Here is a 19,547-nt window from a genome sequence, read left to right as displayed (position 1 = left end):
ATGGAACCCTGTTACACTGTTGGTGGGAATGCAAGTTAGTACATTTGGAAAAAAGTGGGGATATTCCTTAAGAAATTAAAGACAGAGTTACTCTATGACCCTGCAATTGCACTACTGGGTGTTTACCCCAAGGATACAGATGTAGTGAAAAGAAGGACCATCTGCACCCCAGCGTTCATGGCAGCAATGGCCACAGTTGCCAAACTGTGGAAAGAACCAAGATGCCCTTCAATGGATGAATGGATAAAGAAGATATGGTCCATATATACAATGGAGTATTATGCCTCCATCAGAAAGGATGAATACTTAACTTTTGTATCAATATGGATGGGACTAGAAGAGATTATGCTGAGTGAAATAAGTCAAGCAGAGACAGTCAATTATCATATGGTTTCACCTGCTTGTGGAGGATAAAGAATAACATGGAGGACATTGGGAGATGGAGAGAAGAAGTGAGTTGGGGGAAATCACATGAGAGATGGTGGACTCTGAGAAACAAACTGAGGGTTTTGGAGGGGAGGAAGATGGGGGACTGGGTGAGCCTGGTGTTGGGTACTAAGGAGGGCACATATGCATGGAGTACTGGGTGCAGTGCACATGCAATGAATTTTGAAACACTGAAAAAATATAAAATATATATTAAAAAAAAAACAGAAATCATGGATTCCTCAAGAATCCATCAAACCAGACTGAGCTCTTCTTCCCCCAGGGATAATACATGTATTCAGCAGTCCCTCATAAGTTAGGTTGTTCATTTGTGAAATCAGTTCTTGTAATCAATGTCATATCTTTAACTTCTCTCACTGAAAAAACAAATATCCATATGTTTGCCAAAAGACAAAAAATAAATCATGACCTCATTTTGAAGTCCAGACAAGCTGCAAAGCATTCATTCTCTATAAACATGTGTTTGCCTTAAGGATTTTGATCCTGATTCAGGAAATGATTTGTTTAAAAAATCTATTATTAGTCAAGTTTAAAAAGGAAAAAAAAAACTTGGAAGTTATCACTTTTTTATTGAAAGTAAATTCTATGAAAAAAGGACTGTGATGTCAATGTTACTATGAAAATGTTATACAAACAACATTGCTTTTATATTTTGTTTTGATTTTAATCAGTATTAGAAGTAACCATTCACTGTAGGGAATAAAATTACAAAAATTAAAATGCTAATTTTACCTTACCATTTTTTAAAACAAAATTCACATTTTATTTAAGTTGAAATAAACTATACAAATTGATCTTCTTCACCAAAAATAACAGCAATATTTTCTGTATTAATCCTAGATAAACCACAAAACACTTATTTTTGTAGGTTTTCCAGGTTTTGTTTATAAATCAAGATGAGGCGGTAGATATAGTCATGGGAAAAGACAGAGGAAAACAGACAAATCAGTTGTCAGTATCCATGGCCTCTGATCCTGCCTTGACCATGAACAGAGGTGTTCAACATATACCTGCTAAAAAGCTTATGAAGTCATAGGTGTTTCAACATACCCGTGCTAAAGAGCTTATGAAGATGTAGGCTCAACAAAGGAATGTAAACAGCAACAACCCAATGTGGAACAATGGGAGGCTCTCCCATTCAAACTTCAACTGTAACTTGTTCTGTTAAGTTCATTTGGTAAAGACAAAATCTCTACTGCAATCCTTGCTTGGCAAGCTCACATGTTTCTGTCTGGTAACTCCCTGAACTGTCCATTACAGATTTTAACATACTAACACTCCTACTACTCAAGGGTCACTCATGAGCTTCTTGTAACATTTTCTAAAATGTATCCCTTCCCCCCATACCTCTTCAAAATCTTTATCTTCTAAGAAGTGATAACTCAATACCCCACAATTGAATCCAGTGATAATAAATGTTATGTCTAAAATGACTTAACTAAAACAATTCCCAAGTGTCACTAGCAGAAATCCCATAGAAGTGTAATGTGGCACTTTCAATGCTATCTTCTGGAAGAACAGGTATGTCTCCAAAGCATGAGAGTTTAAACAGGGGCCATTTAAATAGGCATATTATCAACATCTAATATACTCAATGAGAGGTCAATATGTCAAGATATTCAGTGATTAAATGGCCTACATACACCTGACAGATTTTCTGTAAGATGTTTTCAAATTTCTTACAGATTTTTCCAAATATCAAACATAAGAGAAAGCCTACTTTAAACGTTTCTTAGGTATTTTCAATGGTTTCTGAGTTATCTGTAGGAAGCTCTGACTTAGTTGTATAGAGTTTGATATATGTGTCCACCATTAAATCGAGATCATGTTTTATGTCAAAATTTATGTTAAGCAAAGCCAAGTTACTTGACCGTTGGTCTGTCAAAGTGTTCCTCAGGTATGCTTTGAGGTGCTTTTGCCCATTTTCATTGCGTTCACTCTCAACCTTCATCACAGGAATAATATACAGGACTTTCAGCAATGCATAAACATTAGGAAAAAACTTGATGTCTGGTAGATGGAGGGCTTCATAAATGGTAGATGGAAGCTCTATATCTTTCCCTCTGTGTTTCCATTTGATTCTCCAGCAATGCAGCTCAGCTGAGAGTGTGTCAGGATTGCGCGTCACTTCTGCACATGTCAGCATGGTGTTCCTCTGATGTATTAAATTTGAGCTGTCCCATGACAGAGGGTACAAGAGATATGCATTTAAGAGCTTTGAGGTGCTGTTCTGAGACTGTATCTTTCAGATCCTGAATAATGTGTTCCACTGTTGGAACACTTAGTTTCTTTATAGTAACTCTCAGAAGTGAGCTGAGATTCCAGGTTACCTTGCTGTGCTCTGCGGAATTTCCCAGGGAGTTTCATCTGAATATCAAGTTTAGTTGACAAATTTGTGGCTTCTTCAAACCAAAATTCATGATAAACTTCAATATTTTCCATCACTTCATTTAGTGAATGCAGCACTGCTGTCAAGCTACTGGCTGCAAAGAAGACATCAGACGTCTGCCCTTGGAGATTTTCCCCAAAGGCTCTTGTAAAAGATAGAACATTTTTAAGAACAACAATGGTAACAATGAAATCAAAATCTGTTACTGCACAGCAGAGTACAAAAGCTCCACCAGCTATATAGTTATTCCACCTAATATTTGTATCACTATTTATACCATCTACACATAAAACAAGTGCGTCATGCCTACCTGTCCACTGAGAATGGCAGATCTCCTTCAGTTCTTTACCCTTTTCCTCATTGTTCTGAAAGAGGACAGAAATTAAATTGTCAAGCTCCAAAAGCAGTTGTGAGGATCGATGGAGGAAAGAACAAACTTCCTCAATTGTTCCTAACGCAACAGACACTCCCACAACAGGCACTGATTTTGCCAGCCACATATTTAAGGCACAGGATGAGCAAAGTGTGTAGACAGCTTGGGGATATTTCTCTGAAAGTCTAGAAGCAACAACTTTCATTTTGGAAGAAAATCCACTGGACACAATGTAAGCCTGGCCACGACAATACTCCATGTTTAACCCCCACTTCTCAGTTATGATAGTGTGAAATTTCACAGCCAAAATTTCTGCATCAGCTTCACAAGGCAAGAAGCCCACAAATTCCTCTCTCAGGTTATGAGATTCATCAACAAACCTCACCAACACAGGCAAGTGTTCTTCTCCTGCTATGTCCACTATGTCATCAGTGATGATGGAAAAGAACTGCGAGTCTCTCACTTCCCTGAGAGTTTCTTCCCAAATGCAGCTCTCACAGATCTCTATCATCTGTTTCTGCTGTGTTTTCCAGCAGAACAATGTGTTAACTGCTGTTGTCTCAAAGCGCTTTATCAGAACCTCTTCACCAGAATTTATCCGGCACTCCAGCAGTGCTTCAAAGTTATCAGGAGTAAAAAGACCCTCTGGGATTTCATCAGTTTCATGCCCATCCAGAGGTATGTTTTGTTTTCCCATAAGAATCAAAATTTCAAATAGAGATTTTAAGTATTCTTTGTTTTCTTTCTCTTCAAGGGTTAAAGGTAAAATATCTTCATCCTGTTCCTCACCCCCTTCTTCTGCACTAGGATTCTGAGCGTTGCTGTTGTTTATTTCTTTATGTTTTGGTTCCTGTTAAGAAGTTTCATCAATTTTTTTTTCTGTTTCAGTGTCCTGGTTTCATCTTCACTCAATTCTTTTATACGTTTTCTGTGTCTACTATGTGGATTGTTGAAATGACTGGTAAGATCAAATATTGTTGGTATTGCATTATCTCGAAGAACTGTCCTATAAGGACTCTCCCAATGACTTCACAAGTATCTGCTTCAATTAATTTTGAGAAATAAAATAACCCAATCATTCTTTAGTTTTCTGATGCCTCTGCAAAATGTATAGTTCTACAGATCATAGAGGTCTCAAAGTGTTTGGCACGTAATCGATAATGTTTGTTTAGTTGATCAGGCGTTTTATCTTCTAAGTCTGCACTCCTACAATTCTCCACCCACTTCTGGCATCTGGCCGGATCCGGCGGGAACCTGAAGAAGGCCAGGTCCGATTGCGTGCTCTTCCTCGTGCAGTTGGGGGCATTGCAGATGTTCGGCATCGTCGCCCACCCGCCGGCCGGCCCAGACCTCCCCTCCCCGCCTCCTCAGGGCAGCCCGCCCACCCGTCATGGCCGGGGAGGGGAGCCAGGCCCGCTCGCCAGCCAGGCAAGGCCGGCGCGCCGGGGGGAGGGGCGGCGGGCGAGAAGCATACCTTACCATTTTTAAAAAGTGTTTTACTCTTATGGCAAATGTAGACAAAACCCGTGAAGAATCCAAGGATACTGAAAACTCGGGGTCAATTATAGATCAGTTTCCATGGTGAGCCAATAAGATATATTCTTTGCATTAAGATCCATATGCACAAGAAGGATAAATTATTCTAAGTTATAATCTAGTGATTGGACAGTGTAGATAATTTTTGGAAATATATCTAAATGCCCTAAGCATCTGACTCACTCAGATTATAGTAAAGAATTGTAAGAATAATTAACAGAATATGGTCATCAAATCCACACTTATCATGGCCTTTATAAAATTTGAATGTTACTGATTAAATGTGTAATCTACCACAGCAGTAACATCTCATATTTGTGGGTTGGGAGATATGCAGTCTCCTTAAATATTCATGGGTCTTATAAAATATCTACATGATACATATTTATTAATGATTCTTCATCATAGAATCCTGCCACTTTTTAACATTAGGCTTGGGACTCACAAACATTTCAGTGACTAGTTTTGTAGGGCAACAGGAAATAATTGCTAAATATTCCCAGCCTTCAAGAATGTGTGAAATTCCATTTTGGGAGCATAAAAACAAGTAAAATGGTGGAAAAGAGATTCATTGTTACACTGCATGTAATTAAAAGAATTTTTAAATTAACATTTTTTTTTTCTATTTTCTTCAATCCATCCTTATATCTTAGTAAAGAAATCCACCCTTTCCCCCAATCCTGTATATTAATTCTTTTTCCACAATCTAGCTCTTCAGGGAGCAAAAAAGGAAAAAAACATTATTTCTGTTTTACAAAAGTTTAAAATTAAGGACACTAAATTCAATTTTCTGCATTTCAGCAAAATGCTTGTGATAGACTTTTTAAATACTTATGTGCTAAATATCACACTAAGCACTTTGTGTGATTATCTCATTTTTATAGGTCAGAAAATAGTTCTTAGAACAGTTAACCTTGTCAAAGACACAACTAGAAAACAGAGGAACAGAGAATCAAAGTAAGCAGATTTTAATTTTTTTTTTTAGTTCCAAGTTTTTATTTAAGTGTCTTCTTTTAACTCAGGTCATGATCCCAGGGTCCTCAGGACTGAGTCTCACATCAGGATTCTTGCTGAGTAGGGAGCCTGTTTCTCCCTCTGCCTCATGCTCCCCTTGTTTGTACTCTCATTCTCTCTTTCTCTGATAATTTTTTGAAAAAATAAATCAATTCCAGTTAGTTAACATCCAGTGTAATAGTTTCAGGAGTAAAATTTAGTGATTCATCACTTAATTTCAACACCCATTGTAAGCAGGCTTTTTTTTTTTAATTGAGATACAGTTGACATAATATTACATTAGTTTCAGGTATACAATAAAGTGATTTGGCATTTTTTAAAGTTTTGTTTTGTTTTATTTGAGAGAGGGAGAGAGAGAGAGAGAGTGCACAAGCAGGGAAAGGGACAGAAGGAGAAGCAGACTCCTTGCTGAGCAGGGAGTCCAACAATGGGGCACTTGGTCCCAGGACCCTGGGATCATGACCTGAAGTGAAGGCAGACACTTTTTTAAATGATTGAGCCACCTAGGTGCCCTATGATTTGACATTTCTATGCATTACAAAATGCTCACTGGGGAAGTGTAGTTATCATCTGTCACCACACAAAGTTATCACAATATTATTGGCCATAGTCTTTATGCTGTACTTTTCATCCCCATGATTTATTTATTTTATTACTGGAAGTTTGTACTCTTAATCCTCTTCACCTATATTGCCTATTCCCCCACCTCCCCTCACCTCTGGCAACCAGCTTGGCTTCAGCTGCACGAATCCATTATCTTCACCACCACATTATACAAATAGAAGTTAAGTAATTAAGTAAGCTATAAGGAAATGATAGCAGAAATTTATTAAATAATTAGGAATTTTTTTTATTCTAAAAATTGAAAAGCGGCTAACCAGTCAAGCCACTGAAAAGACCGATGGTTTAAAACTAATGAAAGGGATATTATTGGACTAAAATATAAAATTATACTTTTTAAGACTTTAAAAACATACTTTAAGCAGTTGTTTCCATTTAAATACATACATTTGTCCAATACATTTTCCCAGTATTTGTTACTTTTCAAATGTAGAACTGAAGGTAAAAATGGATTTAAAATGCAATTGCATAGGGTGCCTGGGTGGCTCAGTGGGTTAAGCCGCTGCCTTCGGCTCAGGTCATGATCTCAGGGTCCTGGGATCGAGTCCCACATCAGGCTCTCTGCTCAGCAGGGAGCCTGCTTCCTCCTCTCTCTCTCTCTCTGCCTGCCTCTCTGCCTACTTGTGATCTCTCTCTGTCAAATAAATAAATAAAATCTTAAAAAAAAATAAAAAAATAAAATGCAATTGCATAAAATATATTAAAAAGAAAGCAATGATTATACAGTTTTTTTAGATTTTCCAACTTAGTTTATGATTATGAGGACAGAGCTGTGTTTTTGCTTTGGGAAAGTCTTAGGAGATTTCTTTAATTATGTAGCATCCATTTAAAACTAGCTATTTGTTTTTTGAAATATCAGATATTTAGATTGAGATCTATCATATATGCTAAAACTGTATTTTTCCTGCTCTTTACCAAATGTTATGTTATCAAATATATTTTCCTTGAGTCTGTACTAAATACAGTTGTTTCCTCAGTAAATATGGTGGTTGAATAGTTCACAGAACAATTCTTGTCACAGCTTCTGGTCAATATGATCTGTAGGGTTCATCTGCATGAAAGTGTGATTAATGAAAGACTGGAAATTATTATTATTATTATTTTTTATCATACCACTCTGTAGTCAGTTTGACTAGAAGTTGAGGCTGGCATATTTCTTTTAACTACTAAATGTGCAGACACAGATGGAATTTATTTGTCACATTAAAATTTCCTACTGAAAGGATAGCTGCAATTATTTTGAACTTTTTTATCAAGATATTTGGTATATCAGAGTAATTTTCCCATCTAGCCTAGCACAGAGTAGAGGCCCACCAAACCTTCCCTGGCAGCTGAGAACTTATTTCCTTGGAATGTTTTGGTCTGGAAAGGAGATTTCCATAATTTCTGTTTATTTGGCAGGGCAACAGGACACAGAATGAAGGTTTCTAGCTTCTCCATCCAGCAAAGGATACATTCAGATATATTCAATACATGCTTAATTCTCATAAACCTACTAGTATAATTGAACAAAATGCCTCGTGCCTGTTTTTTGAACACCATTGGCGGGGGGGGGGGGGAAGAAAGTTTAAACTAAAGTGTAAATCCAGCTTTTTTTTAAAGGACTTATAGTTTCTCCTATAAAGAACCAGAATTTGGCCTTAAAGATTTGTTCTTTTTGTTTTGTTGTTGTAGATGTTGTTGTTTGTGTTTTTTGTTTTGTTTTGTTTTGTTTTTAGAGAGAGGGGGAGGGAGAGAGAGTGCATGTGTGCAGGGTGAGAGGGGCAGTGGGAGAAGGAGAGAGAGAATCTTAAGCAGGCTCCATGACCATTGTGGAGCCCGATATAGAGCTCAATTCCACAATACTGTGATCATGACCTGAGCTGAAATCAAGAGTCAGACACTTAACAGACTGAGTCACCCAGGAGCATGGAAAATTTGCTCTTTAAATGAGAATAAGATAGTTGAAAAAAAAGAAAAAAAAACAGTTGAATTTGTAGACTTTACATAAATTAAGCTATTGCATCACTAATGAATGCATACTTTCACCTTTATTTTGAAAGAGAGAAAAAGAAGTCAACACCAAACTTGAATTATAGAAGGTATTATACCTTAGCTTAAGAAAGAAACTGGGGCACCTGGGTGGCTCAGTGGGTTAAAGCCTCTGCCTTTGGCTCAGGTCATGATCCCAGAGTCCTGGGATTGAGCCCCACGTCAGGCTCTCTGCTCCGTGGGAGGTCTGCTTCCTCCTCTCTCTCTGCCTGCCTCTCTGCCCACTTGTGATCTCTGTCTGTCAAACAAATAAATAAAACCTTAAAAAAATAAAGAAAGAAAATAATCACAGTTCCATAATTATAAAACATAGAGACCTGATACTGCTTAGCAGATAGAATAGAAAAAAAAAGTTGAAAACTTCACAATACTAAAAATATTTTAGAGGTGCCTGTCAGGTTCAGTTGGTAGAGCATGCAATTCTTGATTTTGGGAGAAATCAAGAATTGGGAGTGAGTTTGAGTCCCATGTTGGGTGTAGAAATTACTTAAATTTTTTTTTAATATTTTAAATTTATTTTTATACATTGTGAAATTTACTCCTTTGGGGTACAATTCTATGAATTCTGACATATGCGTAAAGTCATGCAATCACCAGCAGAATCAGAATAGTTCTCTTATTCCCTCTGAAATTTTCTAGTTATGCCTCTGTGTGGATTAGTTTTTATAATTAAAATTTCAGTTCACAGATATTCTTCTTAACTACTATTATTGCATAGTTACTTGCTGGATTCTTTCAACCTTTTGCTGAATAAGAATTTAGTTTAGTTGTTTGTTTTTTTCACAGAAACACAATAGGATAAGGGCATGTATGTCAGGCCAGAAGTGCCTCTTCTGAGCTCAGATAAGGGTATGTATGTCAGGCCAGAAGTGCCTCTTCGGAGCTCAGAATTGCACAAAATATTCTGGGAACTACAGTAAGAGAAGATAAAAATAGTACATAAGAAGGGAGGTCATAGGAATGTGAAACTTTATAACAATTTGAGAGTTTATATAATGAAATGTTTAATTGTGAGGTTCATATTATGAAAGGGATTCTTTCTCTAAAATGCGTACATGTATATCTTTGAGAAGCGGCTCTAGTGTTTTTATCAGGTTATCAAGATGATTAAAGTGGAAGGTCTATAAATGTTTTAGAAAGGAAATAAGAATAGAGAGCTGGGGTGGAAATAACTGGTAAATCTTATAATCCAATAAGCAAAAGGAAGATCAAAACATCACATAGCACTTTAAGCTTTCATATTCAAGACCAAGAAGCATTTGGGGAAGATTCCTAAGTAATGAAATGAGATAAAAGATACTGTGAGGAAAAGTAGTACATCAGAATGTACTATGTACCATGAATGTACTATGCAGAATTGATTGAAAAAAAGACTGAAGGTAAGAAATTATTTTTAGGTCTAAAGGGACAAGGGGTCAATTGAAAGGTATGAGTTATATAAGTGTGGAGGGAGTAGAAAATCTAAGAAACATTATTAAGTGAAAAACTGATAGGATTTGTTGGGAAACATTATGATTAGGATTTTTAAAATCACTCAGTCATTTATTTATTTTTAAGATTTTATTTTTATTTATTTATTAGAGAGAGAGCATGTGTGTGAACCAGGGGAGGGAGAGAGACAAGCAGACTCCACACTGAGCATGGTAGCTGATGTGGGCTCCATCCCAGGACCCCAAGTCCATGACCTGAGACAAAATCCGGAGTCAGACAGTCAACTGACTGAGCCACCCAGGTGCCCCTAAAATCAATCACTCATTTAATAAGTATTTACTGAGCTGAACCTATTAGGTTCTTGGCACTTATAAGGAACAGATAAAAGAGCAATAAACAAGACAGACAAGGAAGGTCCCTTCCTCTATGGAGTTTATAATCTAATGCGGAGAAGCAGGCAATAAATAGGGAAACAAATTAACAAATAGATGAAATAATTTCAGATATTAATTAATTGATAAAAGTTATCAGTTATCAAAGTGAAAATGACTCCCAAATTTAAACGGGACAAATGCAAGAGAACTAAGTAAGTGTTAATTAATGGAGTAGGCTTTTAAAAATTTTTTTTTCATTTAATGAAAAGATGTTGCTGACAATCACATGGGACCACTGGCAAAAGCAAGACATTGTAAATGAAGGCAGACCTTCTGTATGTAAGAGTGTGTGTTGAGAGGGTATATCTGAGAAGGAAAAGATGGTGAAAGAAGGAACAGATAGTAAAGATGATGCGTTATGTTTAAATAAATTGAGCTAGAAGTCCTCTGTTTGGGGAAGAAATCAACCCATGGGTATGATAGCCAAAAGTACAATCTGAACAAAGAAAAAAAGAAACTACCTCAGCACAACAAAACAAGATGACAAATTTAGAAAATGCTATCTTTACACATGAAGAAGTTTTAGTTTATGATAAACATATGACTATTCATAGTAAGGAATGAACAATTGGTAAATTAATGCATTGTGCTTCTCTTTTGTTTTCTACTGCCATGGTTAACTGTTAATATAAGTTCTTTGTCATTATAGAGCTGATACTGAAAATATATACACATACACATGTTTACATACAAGTTTTGTTATCCCTACTAGATTGCAATCTGAAGGGCAGGCCCCACATTGGATTTATGTTTATTTCCATCAGAATACCAGAATGCCTTACACATTGTGAATATTGAAAAAATATTTTTAGGTTAAGGTCTGTTCAAGGCAGAAGACCTTATTTAAACCATGATGCATCACTTTGATGGTTCTCCTCTCATGAGAATACTAACTGGATTTATTCTTTTGGCACTGTAACCACTGTAAAATTATTTACTACTAGTATTGTCAACTTTCAATCAAAGCCTGTTTTGATCCAATTCTAAATAAGAAGAAAAGGAACTTGAGAAAAACAGAGTATATGGATTTTCAGGCTCTAAAACTAAGCCAGAAAAAGAGGCAGGCAAAGAGATAAAGAAGGTAAAAATGCTTTGCTAGTATTTCTAACTCCTTCCAGGTTTTTGTCTTCCTCTGCCCAACATCTAAAATGTCTTCTGTTTATGGACAGTAAGGAATCTTTCTTAAAGCTGTTAACCAAATACTTAACATATGAGCCACTAGAAGATCTACTTAGAATTAGCTAAGGTTAAAAGATGATTATGTATGTACAACTGGTTTTTACTCTGCCTGTATAGTTTGAGAAGGTAGACAATTCAAAAATGAAAAAAATACACCTTGAGGCAAAAAGCATGAAATTAAATGCTATATAGAGGCATAATATCACAAGGTTCACAAAAGATGAGTCTCAATTAAAATCTTCATGGAAATGTGCACTGTTGATCAACATTTTAAAGTTTAACATTATTATTTGACTACTTCCTTACAAATGGTCATCAGAGATAGCTACATGAACATAGTCTTAAATAACATGACCTCTCTGGCCCTATAATTTATAAGTGTCCTTCTACCACTCCTTTTTCTTAGCTTTCTTTTCCACCTTTTTTTTTTTGTCTGTGTTCTATAAAGAGTTCTAAGGAGTATCTAAGGATAGGAAAGGCACATATGTTAGATACAAGGATTTTAGAAGTTGGGATGGAAAACCAATCTTGGATAGATAAAATGATTCTAGAAAAAAAGAGGACTAAATGAATTAAGATATAAAATGCTGAAAACAGTATCTGACACACAGTAAGCATTTAACTAATGTTAGTTGTTGTTATTACTGATATTATTATTTCCATAGGTGAGGGAGGCAGTACTGGTGTATTGGTAATATTACTGAACTTTGACTTAAAAAATAGGCTCAAAATTTGTCTATTCTACCTACTAGGTATGTGATTATAAACAAGTCACTTAAATTTTCTGGGCCTCAGTTTCTAATGTCCAAAAGAGTGACATGAGTACTTACGCTTATAAATCATTGCAAGTATTAATGTGAAATATGATATTCCAAGTGAAAAGACTTTGTAAATATAATAAATAATGATTTAATTCAATAAAATTTCTTGACTTTTCTCTCACTAACATTGTCTCACTTGAGTCTACTTAATTCCCATGGTCCCAAGTCTCCAGGCTGCGTCTGCTTTCTTACTGAGTGTTCCCTGGGACTTCAAAACCATATCAGGATTTCTTTGCACTGTTATTCTATTCTATTCTCTCTTACACACCCACCCACACGTGCACATACACACACATACCACAAAACTTACTGAATTTCAGAGTAGTTTTTCTTTTTCTCCTAGAACCCTACGTATTATTTCTCAAGTGGTTCCCTGGACCTAGACTAATTCCAAACACTGCCACTTATTTTAGAAAGTCATTATTCATTCTCCAAGCCATGTAATTTACATTACTTTAAGAAGGACTTGGTTTGGTCTCCCCAGTTCCTCAGCTCCTTAACCTTAGTTACATATAGCTACTTGATTCTTTTTGATATTGCCTCTGATGCTCAAAATGTAGACTCTTGAGTCACATTCTTACAGATCATAATTCAGTAGAGCATCCATGAATGGCATTTTGAACAAGCATCTTGTGAGATTTCTTTTTTTTTTAATTTTTTATTTTTTATAAACATATATTTTTATCCCCAGGGGTACAGGTCTGTGAATCACCAGGTTTACACACTTCACAGCACTCACCAAAGCACATACCCTCCCCAATGTCCATAATCCCACCCCCTTCTCCCAACCCCCCTCCCCCCAGCAACCCTCAGTTTGTTTTGTGAGATTAAGAGTCACTATGGTTTGTCTCCCTCCCAATTCCATCTTGTTTCATTGATTCTTCTTCTTCTGAGATTTCTGATGCAGGTGGTCCCCATATTACACCATGAGAAACAAAGAAATGTTTATAGAGCACCTAACATTGAGTTGTTCACCAGTCCCCTTATCATATCTTTGCTCTTACTGTTGCCTCTCTCAGGAATGTTTTTTCCAACACTAATAGTAAAAACTTTGCGTATTTTTTAAGGTTTGGCTTAAATGTAGCCTTTCAGTCTACTTCCCTCACACCTGACACATGTGTTCTTTTCCTCTGAATAAAATATGGAACATTATCAGCACTGGGATATAAGTATTGAGTGATCATAGGGTCTCTGGGCTTTACAAACTGAAGTTTTATATCTAAGTCTGTGTCCTTGAGTTAAATTTGCTATAAGGCCTGTAAACTGGGTAAACTAACTGAAAAGTTTACAGAACTTGGCATCAAGTTGGTTTAAGGTAGTAACCCAAACCACATAGAAACTGGAAAGGAAGACTGGCAGCTATGTCAGGACCAATCATTGAGAATGAGAAGTAAACAAAATACAATGTTAGCTAGAACAATGTGCAAGTTCTGTAAGGAGTAGTTAAGTGATACCACTCCAATGGTCTCAGGGGAAAAGATGATTGGTTACACAACTACCCAAATCAGTTTATACAGTTGGGATTAGCTATATAGTAACAAGGAGGAAATAAGGGAGGGAGGGAGCTAACAGCAGAGTTGGCAGTGACACATGAGAAGAGTTGAAGACTTGGGGATAGTTAATAAGTGGCAAAATAGGGATTTAAAACCAGATCAACCTAATGTCACTATACTAATGGATTTTCAGACCTTAGTATGACTTGGAATATAGTTCAGGAAATCTTGACATGGGCTCAGAAATTTGCATTAAAAAAAAAGAAAAAAAAAAAGAAACCACCCTTCTAGGTGCAGTTGGGCAGTCTGTAGGTCATATGTAAGAAAGAGTGAACTACTGCTTTTCAGTTTGCTTGAAGTATTATTTCTTTCCTTCTCCTTATAGCCACATCAGCCTTTCAGAGATACCAAGCTACCTAGCAAGCCCAAGCATTTAAAAGATAAATTCACTGACCTCTTTCCCATTTTCCCCATCTTTGCAAGGTCTGGGTTCTCAAAATTAGACTTCTTTAAACGTCCCAAAATATAAAAGCAACTAACTTTCTGAGACAGCTTGGTAGTGGTCTCTGCCAGACATATTAGATCCTGAACACTTAAGCTCATAAATGCATGTTTTCTTTGTTAAAATTAAATATCATCATCATCATCGTTGTCGTCATCATCATCATCATCATCATCATCATCATAAAGATACCTTATATCTTATCAAGTCATCATCATCATCATAAAGATACCTTACATCTTATCAAGTACCCACTATACACTAGGCACACTGTAAAGCACATCACATTCTCTCTTAATTTTTAAAAGAAAACTGTGAGGTTGATAGTATTATCTTTATTTGACAGAAACCAGAAACTTTATTTGACAGAGCCTTTGAGGGAGAAAAGTTAAGTAACCTACTCCAGATAACCAACAGTAAATGGTGGTTTAAACCACTACATGGAATTTGAACCCATACATCTGAATCTAAACCCTGTGCTCTCAATTGATCAACTCTATAGTCTGCAGAAACTCAGATATTTCATGACTATTTACTATCTCATAATTATCTGCACTAACTACTGGCATAAGTCAAAGACATAACCAAAAATTTTTAAAGGAAGAAAAAAGGACTTAGTCCAAAGCTCAGAATTATAATCCTTCATGATATTACCCATCCTAGGTATCCTATTACCAAGTTCATACAGTTGTGATCAAGTATTTGCATGCCTCAAGATCCCGAGAGGTTTAATGATTTTAGAGGGAGACAGAATTGGGAAAAAAATAAAAGGATGAATAACTCCTGTCAACTTGCATCTAAGAACTTTTAATTTCCATAATGTCTAATGTTATGTTAAATATCACACATCCTCTCACAACAGAAGAAAATTTTTTCCATGTTATAGGAAAAATACTCAACAAAGAACATTTTGTCATAACATAGATCATAAAACAGTGTAATCAACAAATCGCATCTACTGTCTTTAGACACAAAATAATCAACAACAAGTAAAGTCAATCAAAGATGAAATAATCTCTTCAATGATGGTCTAGAAACAGCATAAGTTTTCTCAACAGGATATTCAAAACATATTGGGATAATTAAGATGGGCCTGCCAAATGAGGAAGTTCAAAAGCAAACCACTGTTATAATTTCTGTGGAGGCCAAGCTTACAAGTTCAAATTCACTCTCTTTATCAACATTAACAGTAGCTGGATTTTGTAATTCTCATTAGAATAATGCTAAGGTAAAATCCGACTATGGATCCTGGTTATGCAGATTTACTGGCTGTAAGACCTCAGCCAAGTTATTAAATACATTGAGACATTATTTTCTTATATGTAAAATGGATATAACACAGATATATTAGTGCATGTATGTATGAATGTGTGTGTATATATATATATTCATAATAATTCAAGGAATAATGAAAGGATAAATAATATAAGGTGCTTGGTTTTGAGCCTGGCACCCTCAAACACTCAATAAATAGAAAGCCTTTCCACATCCTTCTCCTCCTTTTCTTTCTTTTTTTTTTTTTCCTTTCAAGATTTATTTAAGTCCAAGGTAGTTAAGATATAGTGTAGTATTAATTTTAGGGGTAGAATTCAGTGATTCATCACTTGCATGTAACATCCAGTGCTTACTACAAGTGTCCTCCTTAATACCCTTCACTCATTTATCCCATCCCCCACCCACCTCCACTCCAATAACCCTCAGTTTGTTGCCTATGGTTAAAAGTCTCTTATGGTTTGCCTCCCTGTTTTTTTCCTTATCTTATTTTTCCTTCCCTTCTCCTATGTTTATCTGTTTGATTCTTAAATTCCACATATGAATAAAATCATCTAGTATTTGTCTTTCTCTAACTTATTTTATTTAGCATAATACACTCTAGTTCCATCCACATGAATACAAATACCAAGATTTCATTCTCTTGGATGGCTAATATTCCATTGTATATATACACTACCTCTTCTTTATCCACTTATCTGATGATGGAGATTTGGGCTCTTTCCATATTTTGGCTATTATGGATAGTGCTGCTGGATGCATGGGCCCCTTAGACACTATTTTTGTATGCTTTGGATAAATACCTAGTAGTGCGATTGCTGGACCTCAGCTACTTTATTTTGAACTTTTTAAGGAACCTCCCTACCGTTTCCCAGAGCGGTTGCATAAATTTACATTCCCACCAACACTGCAAAAGCATTCCCTTTTCTCCACATCCTCGTCAATATTTGTGGTTTCTTGAACTGTTAATTTTAGTGATTCTGACCAGTGTGAGGTGTTATCTCATTCTGGTTTTGATTTGTATTTCCCTGATGAATGATGCTGAGTATTTTTTCATGTGTCTGTTGGCAATTTGTATTTCTTCTTTGGAGAAATGTCTGTTCATGTGTCTGCTCATTTCTTAACTGGATTTTTTTTTTTTGGTGGGGGGTGTTGAGTTTGATAAACTCTTTATAGATTTTGGACACTAGCCCTTTATCTGATATATCATTTGCAAATATATTCTCTCATTCTGTTGGTTGTCTAAGTTTTGTTGACTCCTTTGTTATACAAAAGCTTTTTATCCTGATGAAGTCCCAATTGTTCTTTTTGATTTTGTTTCCCTTGCCTCTGGAGATAGATGTCTAGCAAGAAGTTGCTGCAGCTGAGATAGAAGTTGTTGCCTGTGATCTCCTATAGGATTTTAATGGATTACTGTCTCACATTTAGGTCTTTCAGCCATTTTGAATTTATTTTTATGTATGTTGTTAGAAAGTGGTCTAGATTCATTCTTTTCCAAGTTTTTCTCCAATTTTCCCAACACCATTTGTTGAAGAAACTTTTTTCCATTGGGTATTCTTTCCTGCTTTGTCAAAGATTAGTTTACCATATAGCTGTGGGTCAATTTTTGGGTTCTCTATTCTGTTCCATTCATCTATGTGCCAGAAACATACTGTCTTGATTACTACAACTTTGTAATACAGCTTGAAGTCTGGAATTGGAGTGCCTCCAGCTTTGGTTTTCTTTTTCAACATTCTTCTGACTATTTAGGGTCTTTTCTGGTTCCATAGAAATTTGAGAATTATTTGTTCTAGCTCTGTGAATAATGCTGCTGTTATTTTGATAGGGATTGCATGGAATGTGTAGATTGCTTTGGCTAGTATAGAAATTTTAACAATATTTTGTCTTTCAATCCATGAACGTGGAATATTTTTTCCATTTCTTTGAATCTTGCTCAATTTATTTAATAATTATTCTATACTTTTCAGATTACACATTTTTAACATCTTTGGTTAAGTTTATTCCTAGGTATCATTGTTTTGGTGTAATTGTAAATGGGGTCAATTCCTTGATTATTCTTTTTGCTGTTTCATTATTGGTGTATTGAAATGCAATAGATTTCTGTCTGTTGATTTTATATCCTGAAACTTTGCTCTATTCCTGTATTAGTTCTAACTTTTTTTTTCTTTTTTTCTTTTTTTTTTTTGGTGGAGTTCTTCAGTTTTTATATGTAGAGTATCATCCCATCTGTGAAGAGTGAAAGTTTGTCTTCTTCCTCACTGATTTGGATGTTTTGTTTTGTTTTTTAATTTCTTTTTGTTGTTTGATCCAGATGCTGGGTCATCCAGTAAAATATTGAGCAACAATGGTGAGAGTAAACATTCCAGTTTTGTTTCTGAACCTAGAGGAAAAGCTTTCATTGAGGATATTAGCTGTGGGTCTTTTGTATATGGCCTTTATGATGTTGAGGTATGTTCCATCCATACCTACTTTCTTTTTTTTTTTTTAAGATTTAATTTATTTGTCAGAGAGAGAGAGAGAGAGAGAGAGTGCACAAGTAGGGGAAGCAGCCAGCAGAGGGAGAAGCAGGCTCTCAGCCAAGCAAGGATCCTGATGCAGGACTCAATCTCAGGACACTGGGATCATGATCTGAGTTAAGGCAGAGGCTTAACCAACTGAGTCACCCAGGTGCTGCTTCACTAGGATGTTCTTAAACCTCCATGTATTTGTGCTTTTCCCAATATTTTTCTTATGTTTGACTTCAAATTTCATAGTGTTTTGGTTATTCCTTCCCTCAGGCCAGATCTCTGTAGTTTCTCCTTGCCTGCAGTAGGGAATATTTGGACTTTTACCACAGTCTGGCAAGTTTTACCTAAGTATGTTTTGGTCTACTTGTTTAAAGAGGCTTGATCCAGGGGCCCCTGATGGCATCCCTATCCCTACTTTCTTGAGGGATTTTATCAAGGATGCTGTATTTTATCAAATGCTTTTTCTGCATCTATTGAGAGGATCATATGTTTCTTATCCTTTCTCTTATTAATGTGATGTATCACTTTGATTGATTTGCACATAGTGAGCCACCCCTACAGCACAGGAATAAATCCCACTTGGTTGTGGTGAATAATCCTTTTAATGTACTGCTGGATTCAATTAGCTAGTATCATGCTGAATATTTTTGATCCATGTCCATCAGGGATATTGGTCTGTAATTTTTTTTTTAACAATCTAGATTGGAATTTTGGTTTTGGCCTTTACTAGGTGTGCAACATTTTTTAAAATTTAATTTTATTTTTTTAGTGTTCCAAGATCCATTGTTTATGCACCAAACCCAGTGCTCCATGCAATACATGTAATTCTTTTTATTGGGGCCTTTGTCTGATTTTGGAATCAAGATAATGCTGGTCTTACAGAATGAGTTTGGAGGTTTTCCTTCCATTTCAATTTTTTGGAACAGTTTCAGAGAAATAGGTATTAATTATTTTTTAAATGTTTTGTGAAATAAAATGGGCAGCCATCTGGTCCCAGACTCTTGTTTGTTGGGAGATTTTTTTTAAGTGTTTTTTTTCAAACTTTATTTATTTATTTGACAGATAGAGATCACAAGTTGGCAGGCAGAGAGGCAGGAAGAGAGGCAGGCAGGAGGAAGCAGGCTCCCTGCTAAGCAGAGAGTCTGATGTGGGGCTCAATCCCAGGACCCTGGTATCATGACCCAAGATGAAAGCAGAGGCTTTAACCCACTGAGCCACTCAGGTGCCCCTGTTGGGAGATTTTTGATTACCAATTCAATTTCTTTGTTGACTATGAGTCTGCTCAGATTTTTTTTTTATTTCTTCCTGATTTAGTTTTGGTGGTTTATATGTTTCTAGGAATTTATCTATTTCTTCCAGATTGCCTAATTGGTTGGCATATAATTGCTCCTAATATTCTCTTATAATTGTTTCTTTTTTCTGTGGTGTTGGTTGTAATATCTCCTCTTTCATTCATGGTTTTATTTATTTGAGTCTTTTCTCTTTTGTTTTTGATAA

General features: G+C 36.0%; 2 protein-coding genes across 5 annotated transcripts in view; both read right to left on the bottom strand.

The window, feature by feature from the left end:
- The window catches only part of SH3BGRL (SH3 domain binding glutamate rich protein like), a 105,501-nt gene that overhangs the window by 47,683 nt on the left and 38,271 nt on the right, over positions 1 to 19,547 (bottom strand). For 2 of the 4 annotated variants that reach the window (XM_032331000.1, XM_032331002.1), the window contains one exon: positions 3,147 to 3,201. The exons of the other annotated variants lie outside the window; for them this stretch is intronic. The gene's annotated coding sequence lies outside the window, so the exon portion shown is untranslated. Of the gene's footprint in view, positions 1 to 3,146; positions 3,202 to 19,547 lie in introns of those variants that run through there. 4 annotated transcript variants of the gene reach the window in all.
- On the bottom strand, positions 3,741 to 4,636 carry LOC116583049 (52 kDa repressor of the inhibitor of the protein kinase-like). Its single transcript, XM_032330998.1, has 2 exons — positions 4,322 to 4,636; positions 3,741 to 4,226 (listed from the first exon to the last, which is right to left on the bottom strand). The coding sequence occupies exons 1-2, from the start codon at positions 4,529 to 4,531 to the stop codon at positions 4,038 to 4,040; spliced, it is 399 nt and encodes a 132-aa protein (XP_032186889.1). The 5' UTR covers positions 4,532 to 4,636; the 3' UTR covers positions 3,741 to 4,037.

The sequence above is a fragment of the Mustela erminea genome, chromosome X, assembly GCF_009829155.1.
Source record: "Mustela erminea isolate mMusErm1 chromosome X, mMusErm1.Pri, whole genome shotgun sequence".
Taxonomy (NCBI): Eukaryota; Metazoa; Chordata; class Mammalia; order Carnivora; family Mustelidae; genus Mustela; species Mustela erminea.
The sequence above is the reverse complement of the archived record's forward strand: the minus strand, read 5'-3'. Positions and strand labels throughout refer to the sequence as shown.

Bases quoted from the DNA above. Each gene is read 5' to 3' on its own strand.
- LOC116583049 (XM_032330998.1), bottom strand. From the start codon at position 4,531: ATGCCGAACATCTGCAATGCCCCCAACTGCACGAGGAAGAGCACGCAA. The intron at 4,227-4,321 runs ATACATTTTGCA...AGTCATTGGGAG, and splicing joins CCTCTATGATCTGTAGAACT to AGTCCTTATAGGACAGTTCT.